The sequence below is a fragment of the Siniperca chuatsi genome, linkage group LG7 (assembly GCF_020085105.1).
Source record: "Siniperca chuatsi isolate FFG_IHB_CAS linkage group LG7, ASM2008510v1, whole genome shotgun sequence".
NCBI classification, from domain to species: domain Eukaryota; kingdom Metazoa; phylum Chordata; class Actinopteri; order Centrarchiformes; family Sinipercidae; genus Siniperca; species Siniperca chuatsi.
This window is the reverse complement of record NC_058048.1, coordinates 20,667,633-20,688,540: the sequence shown is the minus strand read 5'-3', so window position 1 is coordinate 20,688,540 and position 20,908 is coordinate 20,667,633. Positions and strand designations below refer to the sequence as shown.

The following is a 20,908-nucleotide window of genomic DNA, read 5'->3' as shown; positions in this document are numbered from 1 at the left end:
CCTGTATATTCTAACACTGTCGGCATATTTGGGGCAATGTATATTAAGATTTGGGAACTTTTTTCTCTCTCAGATACCTCAGCCCATCTCCCTCTGTTTCACCTGTTGCTGCTTTTAAAGTGGATGGGAGGAGCTCATGTGATTGGTCATTACAGAAACTCACCCTGACTCCACCTGTTGATTCTGTATTCCTCCTACTAATAATGTATTCCCCCTCTCTTCCACATTGCGCCCAGCTGCACCCGGTTTGTGTGAACGCCTGTGATGGTCATGACCATTTGTGTTTGCACCTAGAGATTTTGCTTACATTTGCAACCTATTTCAGGATAGAGCCCCATGGGTTTTCCATCAAAGTGAAATCATAGTCTCCTGTTTTATGGTGTTGCTCTGAAAGAATGGGGTCTTCCTGATTGGCTCACTCTCAGGGGTGCAATGCCTGTGTGAAATATAAGAGCATTTAGTACAAGATAGACAGATGTGCTGTCGGTGACTGTAGCTGTAGCACACACACACACACACACACACACACACACACACCCACACACACACACACACACACACACACACACACACACATCCCACATGTCAACCTATTAAATCTTACTTTTGGTAGTGCATTATCATGAATGTTATGTCACCGTTCTTATCCCACTGGTTGACCCTAATGGACCCAGCTGATATGCAGAGACAAACATCTGCTGCACTCTCCTCCTCCCCTACTCTTCATAATCACTCCAGAAACTACGCAACAATACCAGAGCTGTCAAATACTAAATCTAAATCTGTGCATCAGGGTAGAATGTTGGCAAACACGCTGACACAGCAGCACATGATCTGAGAGATCGGCGAACATCAGAGAGGTGGATGGGAAGAGCAGCAAGGGGGGAGTGGAGAACAGATGACTAGGAGACAGGTGGAAATGTGTGTGTGTGTGTTTTCAGAGAGAAGACCGCCACAGATCAGAGGACAGTGCAAAGGAGGATGAACAGCAGGAGTTTTGGGGTGCTTGCCTGTTGTTTGGAGTGTGGAGGCTAACTGTCTGAAGCTGGTCTAGAGTGTCCATCAAGTCTGATGTGAGGAAAACCAGAGTTTTTAGCTACAGGTGGAGCTGAGTGTGTTGTATACTGGGACTGAGCTAAGGAGGACTCCTACTGGCTCCTTATTTTCTGCAGAGAAAATGGAGGACATTTGTTCTTCTCCTTTTGCTCCCACTGCATTATATGCTCATAAAGTACGATCCACTTTTATTTATGGTCCTGCTGAAAAATCAGCTGTGTTAACTGTTGCAACTCTTCTGGCTCGTAATGTCTACCATATTGGCGGCACCTTGGCTGTACCACAGAAATGCAGGCTTACACAAATTGGTAAGTTAATGTCTGTGTGTGTGAGTCTAGACACAATAACACATTAAAACTAACAAATCTTCCCCCCGTGCATTTTCCTCCTCTCAACACACAAATTGACATATCTTGTGTAAAAACCTCTCGTCCTTAAGTTTTTGTTACTGTGCTGGTTGTCTTCTATCAATTAAATGTGTGTGTGTGTGTACAAACATATTGCATATTAAACATATTGCTTGCTGGTGCTATTTCTAGCACAGGAAAAGAGCAGGAGCTCATGTTTATGTATCAGAATATCCTCAGGATGATCAAATCGCTCACTTTATGCTACCATAACTTTGAACCTGTAGAAAGTGTATCTTAATGAGCTGTTGCTCATTACAGGCAAGAGAAGATCTGTCTTGTTTGTGTGTTGATTTCTGTGTGATTTACCACTCATCATAGTAATAATTATGTGTAAATGTCATTTTTTTTTCTTGTGGACAGTCAGTCAACCAAAACAGAATCACATCTTGATTAAACTTCAGCACACAAAACAAACCTTCAGGTTGGAGAGCTAAACAGAGCAGTAAGTGAAAACTTGAGACGCATGCATCCATTCAGACAGTTTTATTTTGGTTTGATTGCTGCTGTATCAACAGTCGAACTGGCTTGGATAGTCCGGGTGGTGGTGCCTTATGTCACATGAATAGTGCATGAAGAATCAGGCAGATGCTGCTGAATATGAATTTATGTAGTTCTGAATAAATTATGATAAAACTGTGGTCCGTTCCAGTCATCACCCTCAGATCAAATCTTAACAGAGATCTCACACAGAGCCGTTCAAGAATTGAAATATTAGCCCTTACTGATTATAAACTCAGAGAAATTAGGCTGCAGGGATGGCTAAAAGGAATCTCGCATCATGTTGAGATTAAAAATGATGAATGAAAACTGCTGTTGATGCTGTCGTTTGCCGTCAAGGCCTGACCTTTATTGTATGGATCCAAGTGAGGACGGGCTTTGTTCATCAGGTTATCACAGAAGCGTCTCTATCACCTACCCCATTAAAATCTGTTTGAATTGCCTGGGCCTCTGTGGCAAGACAAAGCTTTGATCTGCTTTCTCTGCTCTGCGCCGATAGAAATGATGAGTTTTTTCACACACACACACACACACACACACACACACACACACACACACACACACACACACACACAAAGTAGAGGTTGGACATAGAAAAATGATGCTATACATATTTATTTTATTCTCTTACCTAGCTGAAAATCACATTTTTCTACACCTGGGTGGAGTTGTCATGTATGGCTGTCTTTGTGAATCCTTTTCTGTGAGGACGCAAGGAAAAAACTGGCAAAGCACATACCGTAGCCACAGACAGCAAAGCATGAAGAATGGCACCTGGGGATAATCTGCATATAAATGCCAGGTGGAGTTAGGAAGACAATGGATACATTTTTTTCTTAGATGTCCTGCAAGATAGATAGTGGATTTGCAAGTTTAAACTAACTCTAAATTTAAATCCTCATGCTCAGATGGTTTGAGAATTAATGCTTGAGGGAAAGTGGAATAAGTGATGTGAGTGAAGATGTGAAGGGCACTGATCATTTGATTCAGCCATCACTGATCTTTTGAGAGCCACTTACATTCGTTCTCATCTATGATTATGAGGCAGCTCCCCTCCCCTGGGCAGATATTAACCCTACTACCTCTTCTCTGTGGGTCTTCTGCTTCGCAATCTTCCGTCTAACTAGGTTTGAGGTTTGACTCTTTATGGTCCTTATCATGCTGATGGAGAGTAAAGTGACTGGAGAATGTCTGCTGAAATGTCAAGGCGTGACAGGGATAGATAGACAACTGGAGAAGATAAAATGTAAGGAGAGCCAACAATAAGGAGTATGTGGACTCTTAAGTTGACACAAAGAAACAGACAAACAGATGATGAATTGATACCTGGACATGTCAGTCCTCTATTTCTGTAAAGCTGCCTCCTGTTAGCTGTTGAGCTGGATTAAAATAAAATGCAGACTTTTGTATTCCCTTTTAGATTTTTCCTGTGAAATATATCTGACTGCCTCTCCGAAAAACACTTTTACATATTTGTACTCCAAGGGAATTGTGGGAGAATGGGCATGTACTCTCTAGTGATGGCGAACAGCATTTATTCACTTTGGGCCCAATTTATGATGTTACATATCTAAGTACTGGAGAAGTGCTGCTGGAAGCTAGTCTAGTCTGAGTCATGGATTTTGTAGCCTGAAACAGTGCAAGATCGAAGAACATGAATGTTCACTGAACCAGAGAGTGTGGATATGATCAATACTACAGTAAACCCACATTTGACAGTGACTCCCATTGAATTCCATCATTAATGAAGCTGTGAATTTCAGTAGTGGCTATGAGAGATAAATAATGCAACAGGCCCATTTTCTTGTTTCTGATTAATTATTTTCCAGATTCTCTCGGTGTCCCCAGTGTCCCTTTGTTTTCTACAGCTCTGAAGAGTTCTCACTACACTGTACTTGCTCATACACTATGAGCGGATACGAGTTTGTATTAATTCCTATAATGTGATAAATTATCAAATAATTTGTATGATAAATGACTTAAGAGCAAAAGTTAACTTAAAGCTCAATATAGAATATAGATGTATAAACAATATTAGTTTTTAATCTTTACCAGTGTTGTAGTTGACTCTTACATGGTGCCACAAAAGAAATGAAGTGCTTTTTTTGTTGTTTATGATTTGCAGAAATTATACGATTTGATAAGTATACTTCCCTGACTTGGAGTTGGTGGAGACAAAAAACAGAGCTAAAACATGAGTGAATATTGGACTTACATTCATTATGTGGACAGAAACACGACTCCAAATGAATGCTAATGTTAATGTTGTGTTGTGTCCGGATGTGTAATAAGCAACTGTGCGCTAACACGTTTGCTATTTCAACTTTAAAAGGTGATGATATTTCAGTATTGTGTTTATAGATTGTTCAGCTGCTCCTAAGTGGCAAAAAATTAATACTGCTTTAAACCATTATATCAAGACATACATTTGCCCATAGTGACTTTACGTACCACTTGTCATGTCAGATGTTCAGATCAGTAATCCTGTGTACTTAACATAAATTCAAATATAGAAGCTGTGTGCTTTAAAAGGTGACCTTTGCAAACCATTAATCTTGGCTGAAACCTAATCTTATCAGATCAATCACTCTAGAATAGACCTATTCCTATTGCCATTGTGAATTTCTGGAAACTGCAAGAAATAGCAGTTACTAGTGACTCTAGTTCTTTGTATTTGCACAACACTCTAACAGACTTTTCGTTTACCGTGACCATGAGCTGATCTGTCTCAGGACGCCCAGGTGTAGACTTGTCTCGGTAAACCAATCGTTACGTGTGTTAGAGGGAAGAACCCATAGGAATTAGAACCCAAATTCACAGTTTTATTTACATGGCTGGTTGTTTATCTTCCCACATACTCCACTCTGTTATCAACATGGCAGGTTCTGTGACCGCATTCATGATTTGTCATGCACCTTGGGAGATGATACACAGGGCTCAGGTTCATGTGCTCATTCTTGTGTGTGTGTTTGTGTATAATACTATCCATGGAACAAGCATCTACGACTCTAAGAACTCATTAAACATTGAGAGCATAATTTGTGCCATTGCTAAACCTATCCTCGGGACAGAGAGCCTGTTAACAAGCACTTGGCTCAGCGTGTGCTCTGTTAAGTGTGCTTAAATATATGTTTTGGATCCATGAGTGGTTTAACTTTAGTTGTCTTTGAAGATAATCACCCATGCTGTGCATTATTATATGTTTGTGTATATATGTGTGTGTACTTCTGTGGGATAGAAAGATTACAAATGTCCTTCAGCTTTAGAACATGTTGTATTTTCTCTTTTTTCCAAGGGGCTAAAGGACTGTTACAGTTTGTACTTTTAAACCCTGAAGACTTTGAGTCATTAGGTTCCTTTGCCAGATTTTCCATGCTTGTTTTCTAACATGGTTTTGATTTTATAGAGGAAATAACATCTCTGATTACAGGTATTTATACATTTAGTTGTAGGATACATAGAGTATAACATCTTAGCCATGATTTTTTGGAAAATATGGAATGTTAATTTTTGATATATTATTGGTGTGTGGTTCAAATATGATAAAAAGTGTTTTGATTAGTTCAGATTATCTTTGGGAACTACTATAAATGTGTGAATGTGCTGCAGAGTAAATTTTCTTTGTTGATTCAAAACATTGGAAATTAGATTAAGAATGGAGTTATGGTACATTATGGTAACAGTTAATGTCAGGGTTAAAGGCTTGTAGTTGACAAATGTGTTCTCACACAAACTATGGTGTGTGTCTGTGCATTTTCTTTGTGCCTGCCATCTTAAACTGTGCATTCTCATCACATTGAGGAATTAAAGTACAAAGAGGTGTGTAATTCCTTGTAGTACTCACTTCCCTTTTTGGCAGTTTGGGCTTGCACACACTGAGTTGTCGACAGCTATATTAAACCTCCCTCAGTTGCAAGTAGTGGTGTGGCCTGGTATTATGTAACAATGATCAGTGCAGCATCCTAACTCTATGTTTTTTATTTGTGTGTCCGTGTGCATTTAATGTTGTGCTTTAAAGGGGCACTCCACTGATTTTACATATAATGTAATCTTACATAACCTTGAAAGATGTGGGCATTTAAAAGACAGGGAGGGTCTGATAAAGAGGTGTTAAGATGCATTGTGGGAAGTATGGGATCCATCTGTTTTAGAGGTCCTTATACCTCAGTCTCTGTTGCTTTTATTTTGACAAATCCTATTTTTAATCTGTCTCTTGTTCCTCCCCCAGCTTTCCATAAGTATAATATTAAATCACTGAAGCACCCCTTTTAATATAATGATGATATGTCATTCCTATGGGAAATGTGCAATTACTACTGAGCATCATCACAAATTGTCCATATAAACATACGTTCACTTTCTCTCACCTTTACCCAAAGAAGAGCACCTCTGGTTGTTCCGCCTGTCATGTCCACATAGGATAAAAAGAAGAATTGGAAACAAACACGCAGTGTGCAGGTCATCTTTCAGTACACTTTATTTTTATTCAGTACCAGCAAATAATTTAAGTAGTGCGTGTGCTTCTTGGAGATTGCCTCATACAAGGAGAGTCTGTCCTACGACCAGGAGGAATTGGCTCTAGCCTCTGCATTGACAAGCATCTGACCAACTGAAGTGTCCTTAAGAAAGCCTCTGAACTCTTAGCAGTTCCGGAGAGGAGGCTGTAAAGTTGACAGCTCTATTGAGGTACTTTTTGTTGTTACTATATTAACAACAGTATTTTGGATCTTACTTCATATCAATGTCATAATTGTTGCAGTGCATCTTCTCCATTATGATTAGCAAAAATGTTATTAGAGAAATGATGGATGACAATGGCTTTTATCAGACTTAACCTCATGCATGTGAAATTAATGAAGTGAGTAAGTGTCCCTAATATTTTGTACAATGGTATCAGGCAGTTTACTTATTAACTATGTGTTTCTGTTCAGTTTAGTTTGATGTTAAGTTAACATCAAACTAAACTGATGTTTAACAGAGGGGAAAGACAGTGGGACTGTCTCTTTGCACATGTAAAAAAAGATGAATACAGCCTCAGATAGTAAAATATTGCTCTGTGTCTGTGGCCACCTGAATACTTCACAGCCAAGGTTGTACAGAGGGAACTCTATTAATTAAATATCAACATTTCCTCGCATGTTCTGTTAACGATTTGATAACATGTTTGGTTTTTAAGCTCTTTATTTACTGTTAAGACAAATTATGGGCTAAATGTGTGTACTGATGCATGTAAACATAGACATATTGTGTGCATACATGAAAACATGTGCTATATGCATAGCCAAACACATGCACTCATACACACACGCAGGCATGCATGCACATACTCCACTAATGAGGATGGAAATCTTGCTGTCTCTCTGCTGTCATCCCTGTCTGTATCCCTGCCACCAGCTGTCACAAAAAGTAAAAAGTTTGAAGTTTTGTCTTTTATCCTTTCTCAGTGCTGGACAGTGCCAGGCAGTCAAGCAATCAAACACAAAGTCACTTCCCACCACTATTTCAGTCCCTCTGTTCTCCTCTTCAGAACACTCCACCATTATTTCCCCTCTCCCCCCATTCTTCTGTTCGTTTCAAGTGTCTTTAATTGAACCTTCACCTATAGATGACTGCCAGAAATTGCGAGAGAGTTTTCTCTTCTGAGTATACGATGCACATACATACTTTATACTGCAGCACAACAGTGAATTACAGGAACAGAAGGTGAGCTATCATCAGCCTGCGCTCAATGTGAAAATGTTTAGCACCATTTTGCAATCAGCATGTGGGTGTGTCGGTGTACCACAGTACAATGCAGTAGGAACTGGTACACCTTGCTACCCAACATTCAGTTCAGCCTGTTTACAGGATGAATTCACCCAATATTTTCTCATTTACCTCTGGTGGTAATAGTCATATAGTTGCATTAATATGCAGATAGTTTTGAATTAATATATGCAAGTTTTGTGATATTTGTTCCATTCAACAGCAACATCACTCTGGATGATTCACAAACCTCCACTGGACAGATTTAATTGGGACTAGTTTCTACCGAAGAAATAGCTCCAATGCAAACTGTTCACAGTGAGGTTTGTGGATAATCCAGAGTAGCAGAGACACTGATTCTGGAGAGATATTTTGCCTTTGAATTTTTTAAATGTTATTTTTCAATGCAAACTAAATTGCATTCACCTCTGTTGTACTGGGGAGGAGGCTGAAATCACAGAGACAGATATCTCAGAACCCAAGCACATAAAAAAAAACTATCTGCAGAGTTAAGTAACAAAGTATGTTTTTTTTTTGGTAATTTGGCTAAACAATATTAATAAATAAATAAATAAATCTTCACTGCAAAATTGTTGCCCAGTTGTAGCTTTCACCTGCCTCAGCATGATGTGGAGATTTCTTCTTGAACTTCCTACAGGCCCTCTGTAAAACTTAGAACAGAGATACACACATTCACACTGTCTCTCTGTATGAGATCTCTCTATTTCTTTCTTCTCTCTGTTGCTTTCAGCAGCAGGTCAGTGGTTAACAGAAAAGCAGCCCTGTGTGTTCACACAGTAGCATCTCTGTTGCAGTTTGGACTCTGACCCACATCAGCTGCTGGCTGCTCTGCTAATTGTGCGACACTGTGTCACTTTGCCTCACTTCTTCCTGAGAAAAGACAAATAAAGCCAGACACCTGTTCCCTTTGTGTCTTAATATAGTGCTCCACTGACCCCAGTGTTTGTGTGTTTGTCTTCTGCAGTGGAGCGATGCATGAGTGTGATGCAGTCCGGGACACAGATGGTAAAGATGAAGGCAGGATCCAAAGGGCTGGTGAGACTCTTCTACCTGGATGAGCATCGCTCCTGCATTCGCTGGAAGCCCTCACGCAAGAGTGAGAAGGCAAAGAGTGAGTATGCATGGACACACACACATACACATGCTCTCTTTTTGTCACTGCCTCACTGTCATGCATTCTCTCATATGCTGTTTGTTAAGGATCATTCTGGTTTGTTCCAGTCATTCTACATCATTAAATCATTCTAAATTGCACTCACCAAGTTGACGGGGCACTCCACTGATTTCACACATAAGGAACAGTTTACTCTTCAAAAAGAGAAGCACGCAACCTGTAAAAACAGTTGTTTAACGTCTTTTGGGGCTCTGGATGGAGCTTTTAAAGACTCCAAATTTGTGACAGTTATGAACTGGGGGTGCTGAAAGACGTGGGTCTAACGAAAGAAGTTATGGAGTTGCATCATGGGTATTGTAGGTTTTTTTGGAACTTGACGTACTGGCATTTGCTTTGATTTTGACCATTGTTATTGACAATTTGTCTCTACTAAGTCTCCCAACTTTATGGAAGTGCAATTCTAAATCAATGGAGTATCCCTTTAATTGTGGAGATGAATCAGGCTACTTTGCTAAAAAGAAGTCTAAATGGGCAAAAAACACGAGCAGTCAGCAACAAAACCCCAGGTTAGACAAACTTATTTGGAAGAGAAAATGAGAAAGGTGAATAATAAAATTATTAACTAAATTGTCCATTGTAGGCATCCATCCCACTTTACAGACTGACTGCCTTATCCAACTTTGACCTACCGAACTTAATGCTGTCTGGATTACATTTTTTTAATCAACATAATGAGGAAATGTTTTTAATTAACAAAAAATGTTGATACTAAACGTATCAGCAAAAACCTTCATTGCAACATATTGCATTTGTTTTCCACTAAAATTTATATAATGCATATACAATTACACCATTTTTATGGTTATGTTTAGGCACTGGCAGCACTTTGTTTAGATTAGGGAAAGCTCATGGTCTTGGTTTAATACAGAGAAGTCTGCAGAGACTTGAAGCACGAGACACAATGTGCTTATTAACATTCAACCAAAACCACAGTCTTTTCCTAATCTTAACCAAAGTGCTTTTGCTACCAAAACCGAACCACAGACGGGACTCAGGATGCAAATACGCTGTGTTTCCAGAACTCAACAATAACTTTAGCAAGTGAAATGTTATTATAACCACTAGAAATGATGGCCAAAGCTACAAAATTAAGATCCAAGTCAATTAACAACAAACTGGAATTATTATTAAACTTACATAATAATAATATTACTTTTATTTTTGTAGCACATATAATTTTAAAAAGTGCTTTGCAGATTGTGTGTGTGTGTGTGTGTCTATCTGTCTGAGCAGGATCAAAATAAAGCTGCCATATTGTTGCTTTCAGTCATAGCAGAATTTCAGAGATGAGATTATGTAAAGGCATGAGAGAATTGAGTGTAATGGAGAAATGGACATGGATAATTATGGAATGGATTGTTTAAGTAATAATCATATGTATTTTGGGGTGGATAAGAAGGCAATTAAAATTATCATATCATTAATTCTTTAAGCAATTAATTCAACATAATGGTGTTTCCCAAAACATAAAGGTTCATTGTTCTGGGGAAAACACATTAGTGCATTGATGAGGGTCATTAATGAATAGGTTTATCAGAATGAGTCATTTTTAACAGCATGTTATTGGATCACACCTGAGACAAAACAAGAGAGGTGAAGAGACAGCTGTGTAGAGCATATGTGTAAATATGTAGAACAGGACATAGTTTACTGCAGGCTGTTTCTCTTTCCTAACAAAGACACAGAATCAAAGATAGCTGACTTTATACTCCAATCCCATTAGACCGTGATACACTCTGAAGCCTACAGGAACTGCTTTCTCTGTGTATTTTTACACATGGTAGAGAAAAGCAGAGAAAGTGCGGAACTCACATAATTTTGGTTATTTTTCAAAAAAGTTTTTGCTTGTTATCCCAGTTTTTATATTTTACACTTGACTAATTATTCTGCCTGCTCCATTCCTCTGTCATTATACTGTATTGGGAATTGTCAAGCACTTATTTACAGTATTCAAGGATAAGGCTGGTGTTATTCTATATATTGTTTATTGTCAGCAAATCGTAGGAAAAGACCAAAGCCAACGTTTCAGTCCGTCTCTCAATACTTTCTGACTTCCCTGTCTTCCTTCCCTTTCTGACGTCTGTGGCTCTCAGCCTCAAGCCCATTCGTCCCAATTGAATTGAGTCAATCACCCATATATAGTTTCACCTTTTTAAAAGGCCCAATAATTTCCTAAAGAAGCTAATAAACATTTGGTGTTCTAGTGGGTATTTACAGCAGCAGGACACTGTATGTGGGATTGAGTCAAAATAAACTACAGTGCCCATGTTCATCATAATGATGGAACATGTCATCAAGTGCAACAGTGATGCTCATGGATGTGTTTTTAGTTTTTGGACAACACTAGAGGTCAGTGGCAAAGACGAATTTACTTCATCCAGCTTCGGCAACACAGTGAATACTTATTGGTAGAATACATTCATTGTTGGTTTTAGTCTTTTCAAAAAAACAAAGAATATCTCCAGCCTCATCATTTAAATTGCAATTCAATGTTAACTAGAGACAGAAATCATTAATGAGTCCTACAAGTGCATTTTATTAATTCTTTTTAAATAATCAAACTGGTCTTTTCTTTTCCATCCCACTTCCTCCTTCCATCAGTCACCATTGATTCGCTCTACAAAGTGACAGAGGGCGGTCAATCAGACATCTTCCATCGGCATGCAGATGGCAGCTTGAACCCGGCCTGCTGTTTCACAGTGTACCATGGAAACCACATGGAGTCCCTTGACCTGGTGACGTCAAATGCAGAAGAAGCCAGAACCTGGATAACTGGCCTCCGCTACCTGATGGCCGGGATCAGTGATGAGGACTCGCTGGCCAAACGGCAGCGTACACACGACCAATATCCTTTAAACAAAGAGCTACTCACAAATCACCTTTAAATAAGTAAAAGTACTAATACCACACTGTAAAAATACTCCATTATAAGTAAATGTCCTACATGGAAAATGTTACTTAAGTAAAAGTATGAAGGTATAATCACATAAATTTACTTAAAGTATTAAAAGTAAAAGTACTCAATGCAGTTTTGTACAAAAATCTTAATTTAAAGTAACTAGTAACTAAAGATGTCAAAAAACTGTAGTGAAGTAAAAAGTACAATATTTCCCTCTGAATTCCAGCAATGGAGTAGAAGTATAAAGTGGCATGAGAAGAAAATACTCAAGTACCTAAAATTTGTACTTAAATGTACTTTGTTACATTCGACCACTGCAAATCACTGTTGTCAGGTAAAGCACTTTGTCTTGTCATGAGCATACCAATTTTATAAGAAGGAAAACAACTGTGTTTATGTCATTTTTTGAGAGATTTTTTCTCAGCTCAGAAGGAAACATTTAATCTTTCAAAAGGAAATCTTTCATCAAAATATGAGTTTGCAAGGTTTTTCTCTAAGAATGCATGCCGTATTCAAACACACTCTCAAAACAAATATGCAGTTCTATTAGTGACATATTATTGTTATATTTGTTTTCATCCATTCTAGCCTAATGTTCTTGGTCAGACACATCTTGGTCTGAGGTTTGGGCTTGAAGGCGATCACCGGTCCTAAAAATAATATTATATCGAGTTGAAATACTTGAAATTATGCAGACAGATTTTATATACACATATACACATGATACACACCTCATTTTCCTTAATGTGGGTGTGTGTGACGTGGCTGAAGCAGACGTTTGAGGAGGCTGATAAGAATGGAGACGGACTCCTGAACATCGAAGAGATCTACCAACTTCTCCACAAGCTGAATGTCAATCTACCACGCAGGAAGGTCAAACAAATGTTTCAGGTCAGACTATGAAGCCATTTCAATTCATTTACTACTAAATCCTGGCCCATACTTTATAAGCAATAGTCCCTACAATCTTAAGATAAGGTAATAGTGTGGGATGCTAATTGAAAAGCTACATCTAAGCAGAACAAAAACCATACAGACTGAAACAGACATTCACTATTTTACATCTCACATATACAATAAATTGCTCTTACATTCATTTTTGAGGCATCACCATATCAGTGAAAAAAAAAGTCATTACCCAAACATTTAAATACATATATTAAGCCCTCTTATTAAATAAAAGAAAAGGTTTGCGCTCATTTGAAAGCCTTATGCATAAATATTTAAGGTCACTGGCGTCACATTACTGTTGCATATTTTATTTTTATGTGCATTTGTGTAATTCAAATAAATGTGCGAGAAATATTTCATATTTTCATACGTGAGAGAGACACTTTTAGAGGAAAAAGATGAAGTGGTGTAAGGAGAGGCCTGCTTCATTTTTTAAAACAGAAGTCACATTGAGTATGTCAGAAATCCACATACAGTGTCTACTGGCTTTTCTATGTGAGTTATAGTGTGCAGTAACACTTCTTTTATATATTGACCACAAACAAATTTTCCACAAATTTAGTCATTTTTTACTCTGTGTCCTCCAAACAGGTTTATTTATATATATAAGGAAATAGTAATTATTAAAGTTCCAGACTTAACCAGTTTCCTCAAGATTCAAAAAGGGTCTTGTGACAACGTGTGATCTTGAAACTTAAAATTGAAATTACCTTGCATTATGTATTTTCATTTGACAAAACTATCCAAACAGTGTCCACCAAAAGTCCCCTCTTCTCCACCCCCAGTAGTTTAGAGTTGATACAGTGGATTTCAAAGTATTTTTATCTCTTCATAATGGGCTAAACTTAAATTAAATTAAATTCACTCTTGAGGTTTAGATTAGATAGGAAACATCATTAATTTATCTCTTTCCATTTAAGCATTGGCAGACAACAGCAGTTGCCACCTGAACAGCTTGTGCAGTTGCTTAAAATACCCTGAATCTGTTTGTTTCTTGCATTTCTGATGAAGTCCATCACTGTGATTTATCCTGCTGGTTGTGTGTAGATTCTGTCTGTGATCGAGTCCCCAATGTTCACAGCAAGCTCATTATGGGAGTGTGATGGAGGCATTAGCTAGTATTATTAGATTTGGTGTGGAGTCGAATGGGCCCCTGTGAGATTCAGGTAATATGAGACGCTGGATCCCAGCGAGCAGACAGAGCGAGGTGGCAGGATAGAATGAGCAGTGAGCCATGCTGTGTGTGTCCTCGAGCAAGATGTAGTGAGATATGAGGTTAGCAAAGAAAAAATTGGTGGGAGAGGTAATGTGTTAGGGTCATAAAGACTGGTACATTGTGTGTGCTTACTGGTGTGAATTTGTGTTTGTGTCAGTGTGAAAGAGAGATGAAACAGCTGTTCTCCTGTGCACACCTTCACAGCGAGTCTGTGCATACCAGACATTTTGGAATTTGTGAAGCAATCTGAGAGGTGGGCGGCAAGAAGTCAGGAAGTCTGGAACCAGATTACGTATTGTTGAATATGCGAAAAGAAACTGCAGTGTAGTAAATTTCAAATGTCTCAAAGGTTGCATTTTTATATATTGTGTTTTGCTAGGAGTTAGATAAGCTTGCGTGTGGGAAGAACTTAGCAAAGCCAAAAATGTCACCTTGAACTGCAGCTCTATTGGTTGCAACAGACACACCGTCAGCACAACGATAAACCCCACTTTGTGTTCACATTGGGGAGAATGGCAACAACTGAAAATACAACAGCTCGCAGTTGAATCGCATTCACTTGTAATTGTGTAACCATCAGTGTGAAAGTGTGGAAATATAGTTATATTTATGCAAAAGAAAAATATTGGCAGATATTTCATTGACTGATTTTTATTATTCTCAAATATGGATTATGGTTATGGCTTCCCAAAGTTTAGTAAAGGTCGAGTTCTAATCAGCATTCATATAATATTTTCTACATAAACAAATTATATCATTGTTTGTGTTCAGTTTAATACAACCCACTGTAAAGCACTGCTCATTAATCAGATTTTTACCACTATTTTAAGCAACTTCAGAGGTTTCTGTTTGTTGTTTCAGATGAAGACTGTGTGAATCACACACATGGAATCACACAATAATAATAATAATGATAGCTTGAGATGTGTCACTGATGACATATCACTTACTCACTCTCACAGGAAGCAGACACAGACGATCAGCAGGGCACACTGACATACGAGGAGTTCTCTGTCTTCTACAAGATGATGTCTCTGAGACGGGACCTGTTCCTGCTGATGATGGCGTACAGTGACAGAAAGGACCACCTGACAGCGGAGGAGCTGGCCAACTTCCTGCACAATGAGCAGAAGGTGAGAGGTCACACTGGTCTGGCCAATAAAATGCTCGGCCAGTGATGTTAAACCCGGCACATTTTTACGATGAGGTGTCCAAAATACTGTCTTTGCAATCAGCCGTTTCAATTTGATCCGGCCACAGAAGAGATTGATTATGTTCCTGTTCTCCCTCAGTCTAACATGTAACTCCCTCTGTCTCAGCCGTCTGCCCACAGAAATCTGCTCCACTAAGCCAATCTATCACGCCTAAAATTGGTTTGTCTCATGGGTGCCCTTTCCTTGTTCTTTACAGTTTTTCTTTGCTCTTTTTTTCTTTGTGTTTCTGACACACTCTTTTCTCTCTTACACTGCAATGGTGTCATTTTTCATCATGTATGTACCATCTCCAGTCTGCAATACTCGGCATTAATACTGTTCTCAGACTGTGCTGCTTGTTCGACATGGCTGACAATTAAATTAATAGCAACACAAATGTGTAATAAAAATGGGAAATCGTTCAGACTTCATTTAGCATTCACGCTGGGATTAAATCATTGTTATTTACTATATCTCAAAGAGTATAAACGAGGTCTTTACATGTGTTTTGTTCATCTTTTTCTGCTATAGATGGCCAATGTGACCCCAGAATATGTTGCAGAAATCATTGACAAGTTTGAGGGGTCTGACGAGAATAAACAAAGAGGCGTCATGGGGATCGAAGGTAACGTTTTTTTCACTTTCTTCTTTCATGTCTTTATTTTCATTCCTCCACTCTTTCCTTTTTTCTTGGGCTCAGTCGTTCTTTCTCTTTTCCCCTCCCTGTATCTGCCATGGCACACCATCAGTTTGCAACTTCATCAATTACCAGTTATTTTGTTTGATGATTTTGCCTCCTCTGAAAACAGGTCAAGATCAGGTATTACTGTTTATGCCATTAAGAGTTTGTTTGGGAGGTGTCAACCTGCAAGAGCAGAGTCACACAGATTGTGTGGATTATGATTATGAGACATTGTCCAGAGCACAGAATATATGCTAATTGCTCACACCATTGTAAACACTGAATGATGAATGAAGATGTTGAGCAAAACGAGCTTGTTTTTAGAATGAAGGAATGAATGAAGCTTTTATTATCATGCAATGCATACAACTATGCCCAGCTCGCACAGGTTTACAAGGCACCACAAGTTCAAGCCAGATCCAGAATGCTGCATTTACATTTTCAAACAATACTACAGAGTTAAAAAATAAAGAAACCTTCACTGTCACATTTCAGGCTTCCTTTGTCTACAACAAATTCATAAACATATTTGTGATATCACACAAAATCTTTTGTTTGTAGTGAAGCAAGATGTAACATATGATTCAGGAAAACATTAGTTTAATATGCATGTATGGCCTTCATTTCGGTTTTAACAATAAAAAACACTTGTGTCTTTTTTAGATTGAATAGCAAATCTACCAATTCAATTGACATTTCTATCAACTCTGCTTTTATTATTTACTGTGAATCCCACCCCTCATAATAAAAACCTTAAATCCTGACAATGAGTGGCTAAAAAGATAAAATAATGACAATAATGACATGAATATTTTTGGACTTTGCCTTTGGAAAGTGTTCATCTCTGAGTGTCATTTTAAGTAATGCCACATGTAACTGAAGGCTGAGCTTAAGGGGGAAGAGGGAGTGAGGATTGAGGGGGTAGCTGGGGTAAATTGGGAAGTCAGAATGAGGGAAAGAGAAAATGAGAGTGTGACAGAAATGAGAGAAGTGAGTATGGGGAGATGAGAGGGAGAGGGAGGAGGGGTGAGACTAATCTTGTTGTTGGAGGCATGAAGGCTAACACTGTGCGTGTCTGACTGATCAGACCAGTATGCCTGATGCCTTCCTTGCAGGTCAGAAATGTGTGTGTTTAAACATGCATTGTGCACAGATGTGACAGTAATGTACAAACAGATTCACATTAACATCTTTTTACAGTGTTGTTACCTATTTGGTCTCTTTATATCTGTGTTACTGTGTATAGTATCCAGTATAGTTCATATAAGGATTCATGTCACAGTGTACTGTTAAAATCTGGATTTAGCCATGACCGTACCATGGCAAGATTGCATGTCTAGTTTAATCACTGACTTCCCATAGCAAAAATCTTTCCAATATTTGCATCACATTTTTCCATTTCTCCTCCTCACTCATCTTTTCCACCTTAACTTTCTGCTTCTTTGCCCTTGTCTGCTTTCTGGCTTATCTCCTGCTCTTGGTATTCCTGTCTCATTTTTATCCCTCCTCTCTGGATGAAAGGATGCTTTCTTCCCTCTCAGTCCTCTTCATGCTGTACCACCTAAAAAAGTTGGCTGTGTAAAGTATATCCACCAGTAGCGCGGTTTCAAACCTCACCACTCTGGTTTGAAACCACATCACTCTGGTTTGAATGTCTGTCATCCTTTGGTATTTTCCTGGAGATCAACCTGCTAAAGAAGAGAGATATTGCAGATGTCACTGTTATAGGCTGTTAGAAGGTGCACTATTTGATCTGGTGGCTGGTAGTTTGAAATAGTAAAGTTTGTGTGTTTCGGTGTTCATGTTTATTTCAGGATTTTTAAAACACTTTGCTGTGTTCCACCATGACCTCTGCAACTGACTTCTCCACTTCAGTATCTGTATATGTTAACGAGGCTAAGAGTCCACGGCCATGCTAGTTGCTCTGTGTGTACTAAATGCTAATGTCAGCCTGCTAACATGCTCACAATGACAATGCTGACATGCTGATGTTAAGCAGGTATTATGTTTACCATGTTCACCATCTCAATTTAGTTTGTTAGTATGCTAACATTTGCTAATTAGCGCTAAACAAAAATTACAGCTGAGGCTGATGGGAGTGTAATTTGTTTTCCAAGTATTTAGTCATAAATCGTTGGACAAATTAAAATTTTGACCAGATGATTGTGCTAGATTATGATTACAATTCATCCTGGGGGAAACATGAATATCTATACTAATTGCAATCGTTCCAAGAGTTGTTGGCACATTTCTTTCAAAATCACAAATGTTAATCTCATGGTGGTGCTAGAGGAAAAGTCAGGGGATCATCAAAGTCAGTAGGATACATTGTATGGAAACCATGAATGTCTGTGCAACATTTTGTGCCAATCCAAAAGTAGATGTTGAGATATTTCATGTGATAAGTGAAAACTTTAACCTGCTGTTGGCGCCAGAAAAGGAGTCAGGAGATCACCAAAGTCATTAGAATTCATCCTCTGGGCACCATAAATATCTGTATAATAAAAAAAACGTCATTAGTGAAATGTCTTGTTGACGTTCCACTAAAAAACAAATGTCAACCTCATGGTGCCGCTAGAGGAGAAGTCAGTGGATCATCAAAGTCAGCAGGATTAATCCTCTGGGGACCGTGAATATCTGTACAAAATTTCATGGCAATCCACCCAATACTTGTTGAGATATTTCAGTCTGGACCACAGTGGTGCACTGACCAACACACAGGCGGCATTGCCATCCACAAAACTTTATTGCTAACATGGCTGAAAACAAATGATGTCTGCCCATCTCATTTTTTTTAAAGCCAATATCCAAAGCAATAAAACATTACTGAAACTAAACAGAATACTTTAACAATGGTTGATTTGGTTCTAAATGACTTTCTCCATAAATTTGTATTTTCCTTCAGGTTTTACAAGTTTCATGCGCAGTCCAACATTTGACATTTTCAACCCTTTGCACCTTGAGGTGAATCAAGACATGGAACAGCCTCTGTGTAACTACTTTGTCGCCTCCTCTCATAACACATACCTGACTGGAGACCAGCTCCTGTCCCACTCCAAGACCGACATGTATGCCTGGGTGCTGCAGTCCGGCTGCCGCTGTGTAGAAGGTAAGTAGACATCTGCATTAAAACATGGATGCCTTGCAAAGCCTTTTCCCCAGAAGACATTTTGACATGTCACAATAGGAAAAGCACAGGTGTAAATAATATAATAAATCATGGCTGAATTTAATTTGCCAGTTTCAGGGTCCTGATATTGTGCATGCTGCCTCACTATCACACTGTTATGACTTACTGGGACACTTGAAAACAACAAAGCCATTGTTAATGTTATTAATAACACTTGTGCTTTTACTACTATGACATGTCCAAATGTCTGCTGTGAAAAAAGCCAATTTTGATTGGACGAGCTGGCTTTATAACTGCAACAAACTCTCTTTCACCCTATATCAAATGGTATCACTCAGTTGTGCGCTTAAAATGGAATTAAACATCACTGTTAGGGATGTTTATGGGTGTTTATGGATGTTAAGGATGTTTAGTGCTTAGCAATTTTGAATATTTTTTGATATTGTCTTTAAATGAAATTAATGTATTAATTAATTTAATTTATTTTTCTGTGTTTATGTTTGGTAATAAAATCCCCTACAATGTAGCACATGCTATTGATTGAAAATTACATTTATTCACACTATTTTGTGTCCCAGAATAATTCAACACCAGTGTTCATTAGGAGAATGTGAAATAGCTGAGTATAAGAGATGTTTCCTATATTCAAAGATGAACAGTGAACAGTGAGAAGAGAGAAGAGAGTTTTATTCATGCATTATTTCTCCTGTTTTTTCCTGCAGTGGACTGTTGGGATGGTCCTGACGGAGAGCCGATGGTCCAACATGGCTACACTCTGACCTCCAAGATACCGTTCAAATTTGTCATAGAGACCATCAATAAATATGCCTTCATAAATAACCAGTGAGTCAAAGCTCCCTATAGTACACGTGTGTGAGTGTGATTGCATGTGACATTTGTGACATTTTATGGAAACTAGATACTTCCATTATCCCATAGGTATTGTACAGGGAGAAAATGGCCCTGAATGCCAAACAGAAATGCAATGTTACTTATTTCTCCTTCAGTTTACTCACACATATAAATCTGACTGAAACATAATTTCTGGTTGACATTCTGTAGAGAAAATAATATTCTTTGCTTCAGGACAAACAGCACAACATTTCTCCATGTGCACACACAGATTGTATTATTGTTTGTATATTGTCCTCTTATGTTTAATTGTGTTGCTTTATGATCCACTATGGGATGCGCTATAATAGCATCAGCCCACTTATAAAAGGGTGTTCCACCTAATATAAAAAGCTGCAGAACTACTGTATTTCATCATAAAACTAGTCTCAAACTAGCATTTCTCACACTGCTATAATGAAATATCTATGCAATTGGTGGAAGGTTTCCCCACATGGTTTAACAAGAAAGTTGCAACATTTAGACAGCCAGGTTTGTGTTTTTCAGAGAACACTGTGATTCCTGGCCATAATTAGCACCTATTACTGAGCCATCTGCTTAGCAGCGTTTCCTCTGGCTCCCCGAGGAGTCACTGTTTGTCTCTGCTGGGTCCAACAATACCCAAACAAAGTGGTGAATGGTGCTGCATCCTGCTGCCACATTGGCTCTCTTTGACATCTATTGCAGCTACTTATGATTACAGCGCCTGTGTTATAAAACCATTTATTTTATTCAAAGGTACAGTATTGGAGTAGATTCAATTCATGTAATTAAACTAGAAGTGTAAGTACATCTGGTAATAGCTTGTTGGAAGTTTCACTAAAATTATTAAGGTTGTGGTATTATATAACTTATTTTGTAGTTGTCAACTTCTAGTTGTTAATTCTTTAAATTTTGAGCAGGTAATCTATAACTGTTTTTGGTCTTAAAGGAATAGTTTGACATTTTGGGAAGACCAAGAGTTTACCAAGAGTTAGATGATAAGATTGATACAACTCTTAAATCTAGCCATAAAATATGAAGCTACAGCCAGCAGTCAGTT

The 20,908-nt window shown here is 38.4% G+C and overlaps 1 protein-coding gene across 5 annotated transcripts in view; it reads left to right on the top strand.

Moving 5' to 3' along the window:
- Positions 1-20,908, top strand: part of plch1 (phospholipase C, eta 1) — a 62,136-nt gene that overhangs the window by 16,371 nt on the left and 24,857 nt on the right. For all 5 annotated transcript variants that reach the window (XM_044203698.1, XM_044203697.1, XM_044203695.1 and 2 more), the window contains 7 exons: positions 8,695-8,841; positions 11,506-11,749; positions 12,565-12,694; positions 14,933-15,103; positions 15,695-15,788; positions 18,751-18,954; positions 19,698-19,818. In XM_044203698.1, coding sequence (XP_044059633.1) covers positions 8,695-8,841; positions 11,506-11,749; positions 12,565-12,694; positions 14,933-15,103; positions 15,695-15,788; positions 18,751-18,954; positions 19,698-19,818 — 1,111 coding nt within the window. The remainder of the gene's footprint in view (positions 1-8,694; positions 8,842-11,505; positions 11,750-12,564; positions 12,695-14,932; positions 15,104-15,694; positions 15,789-18,750; positions 18,955-19,697; positions 19,819-20,908) is intronic.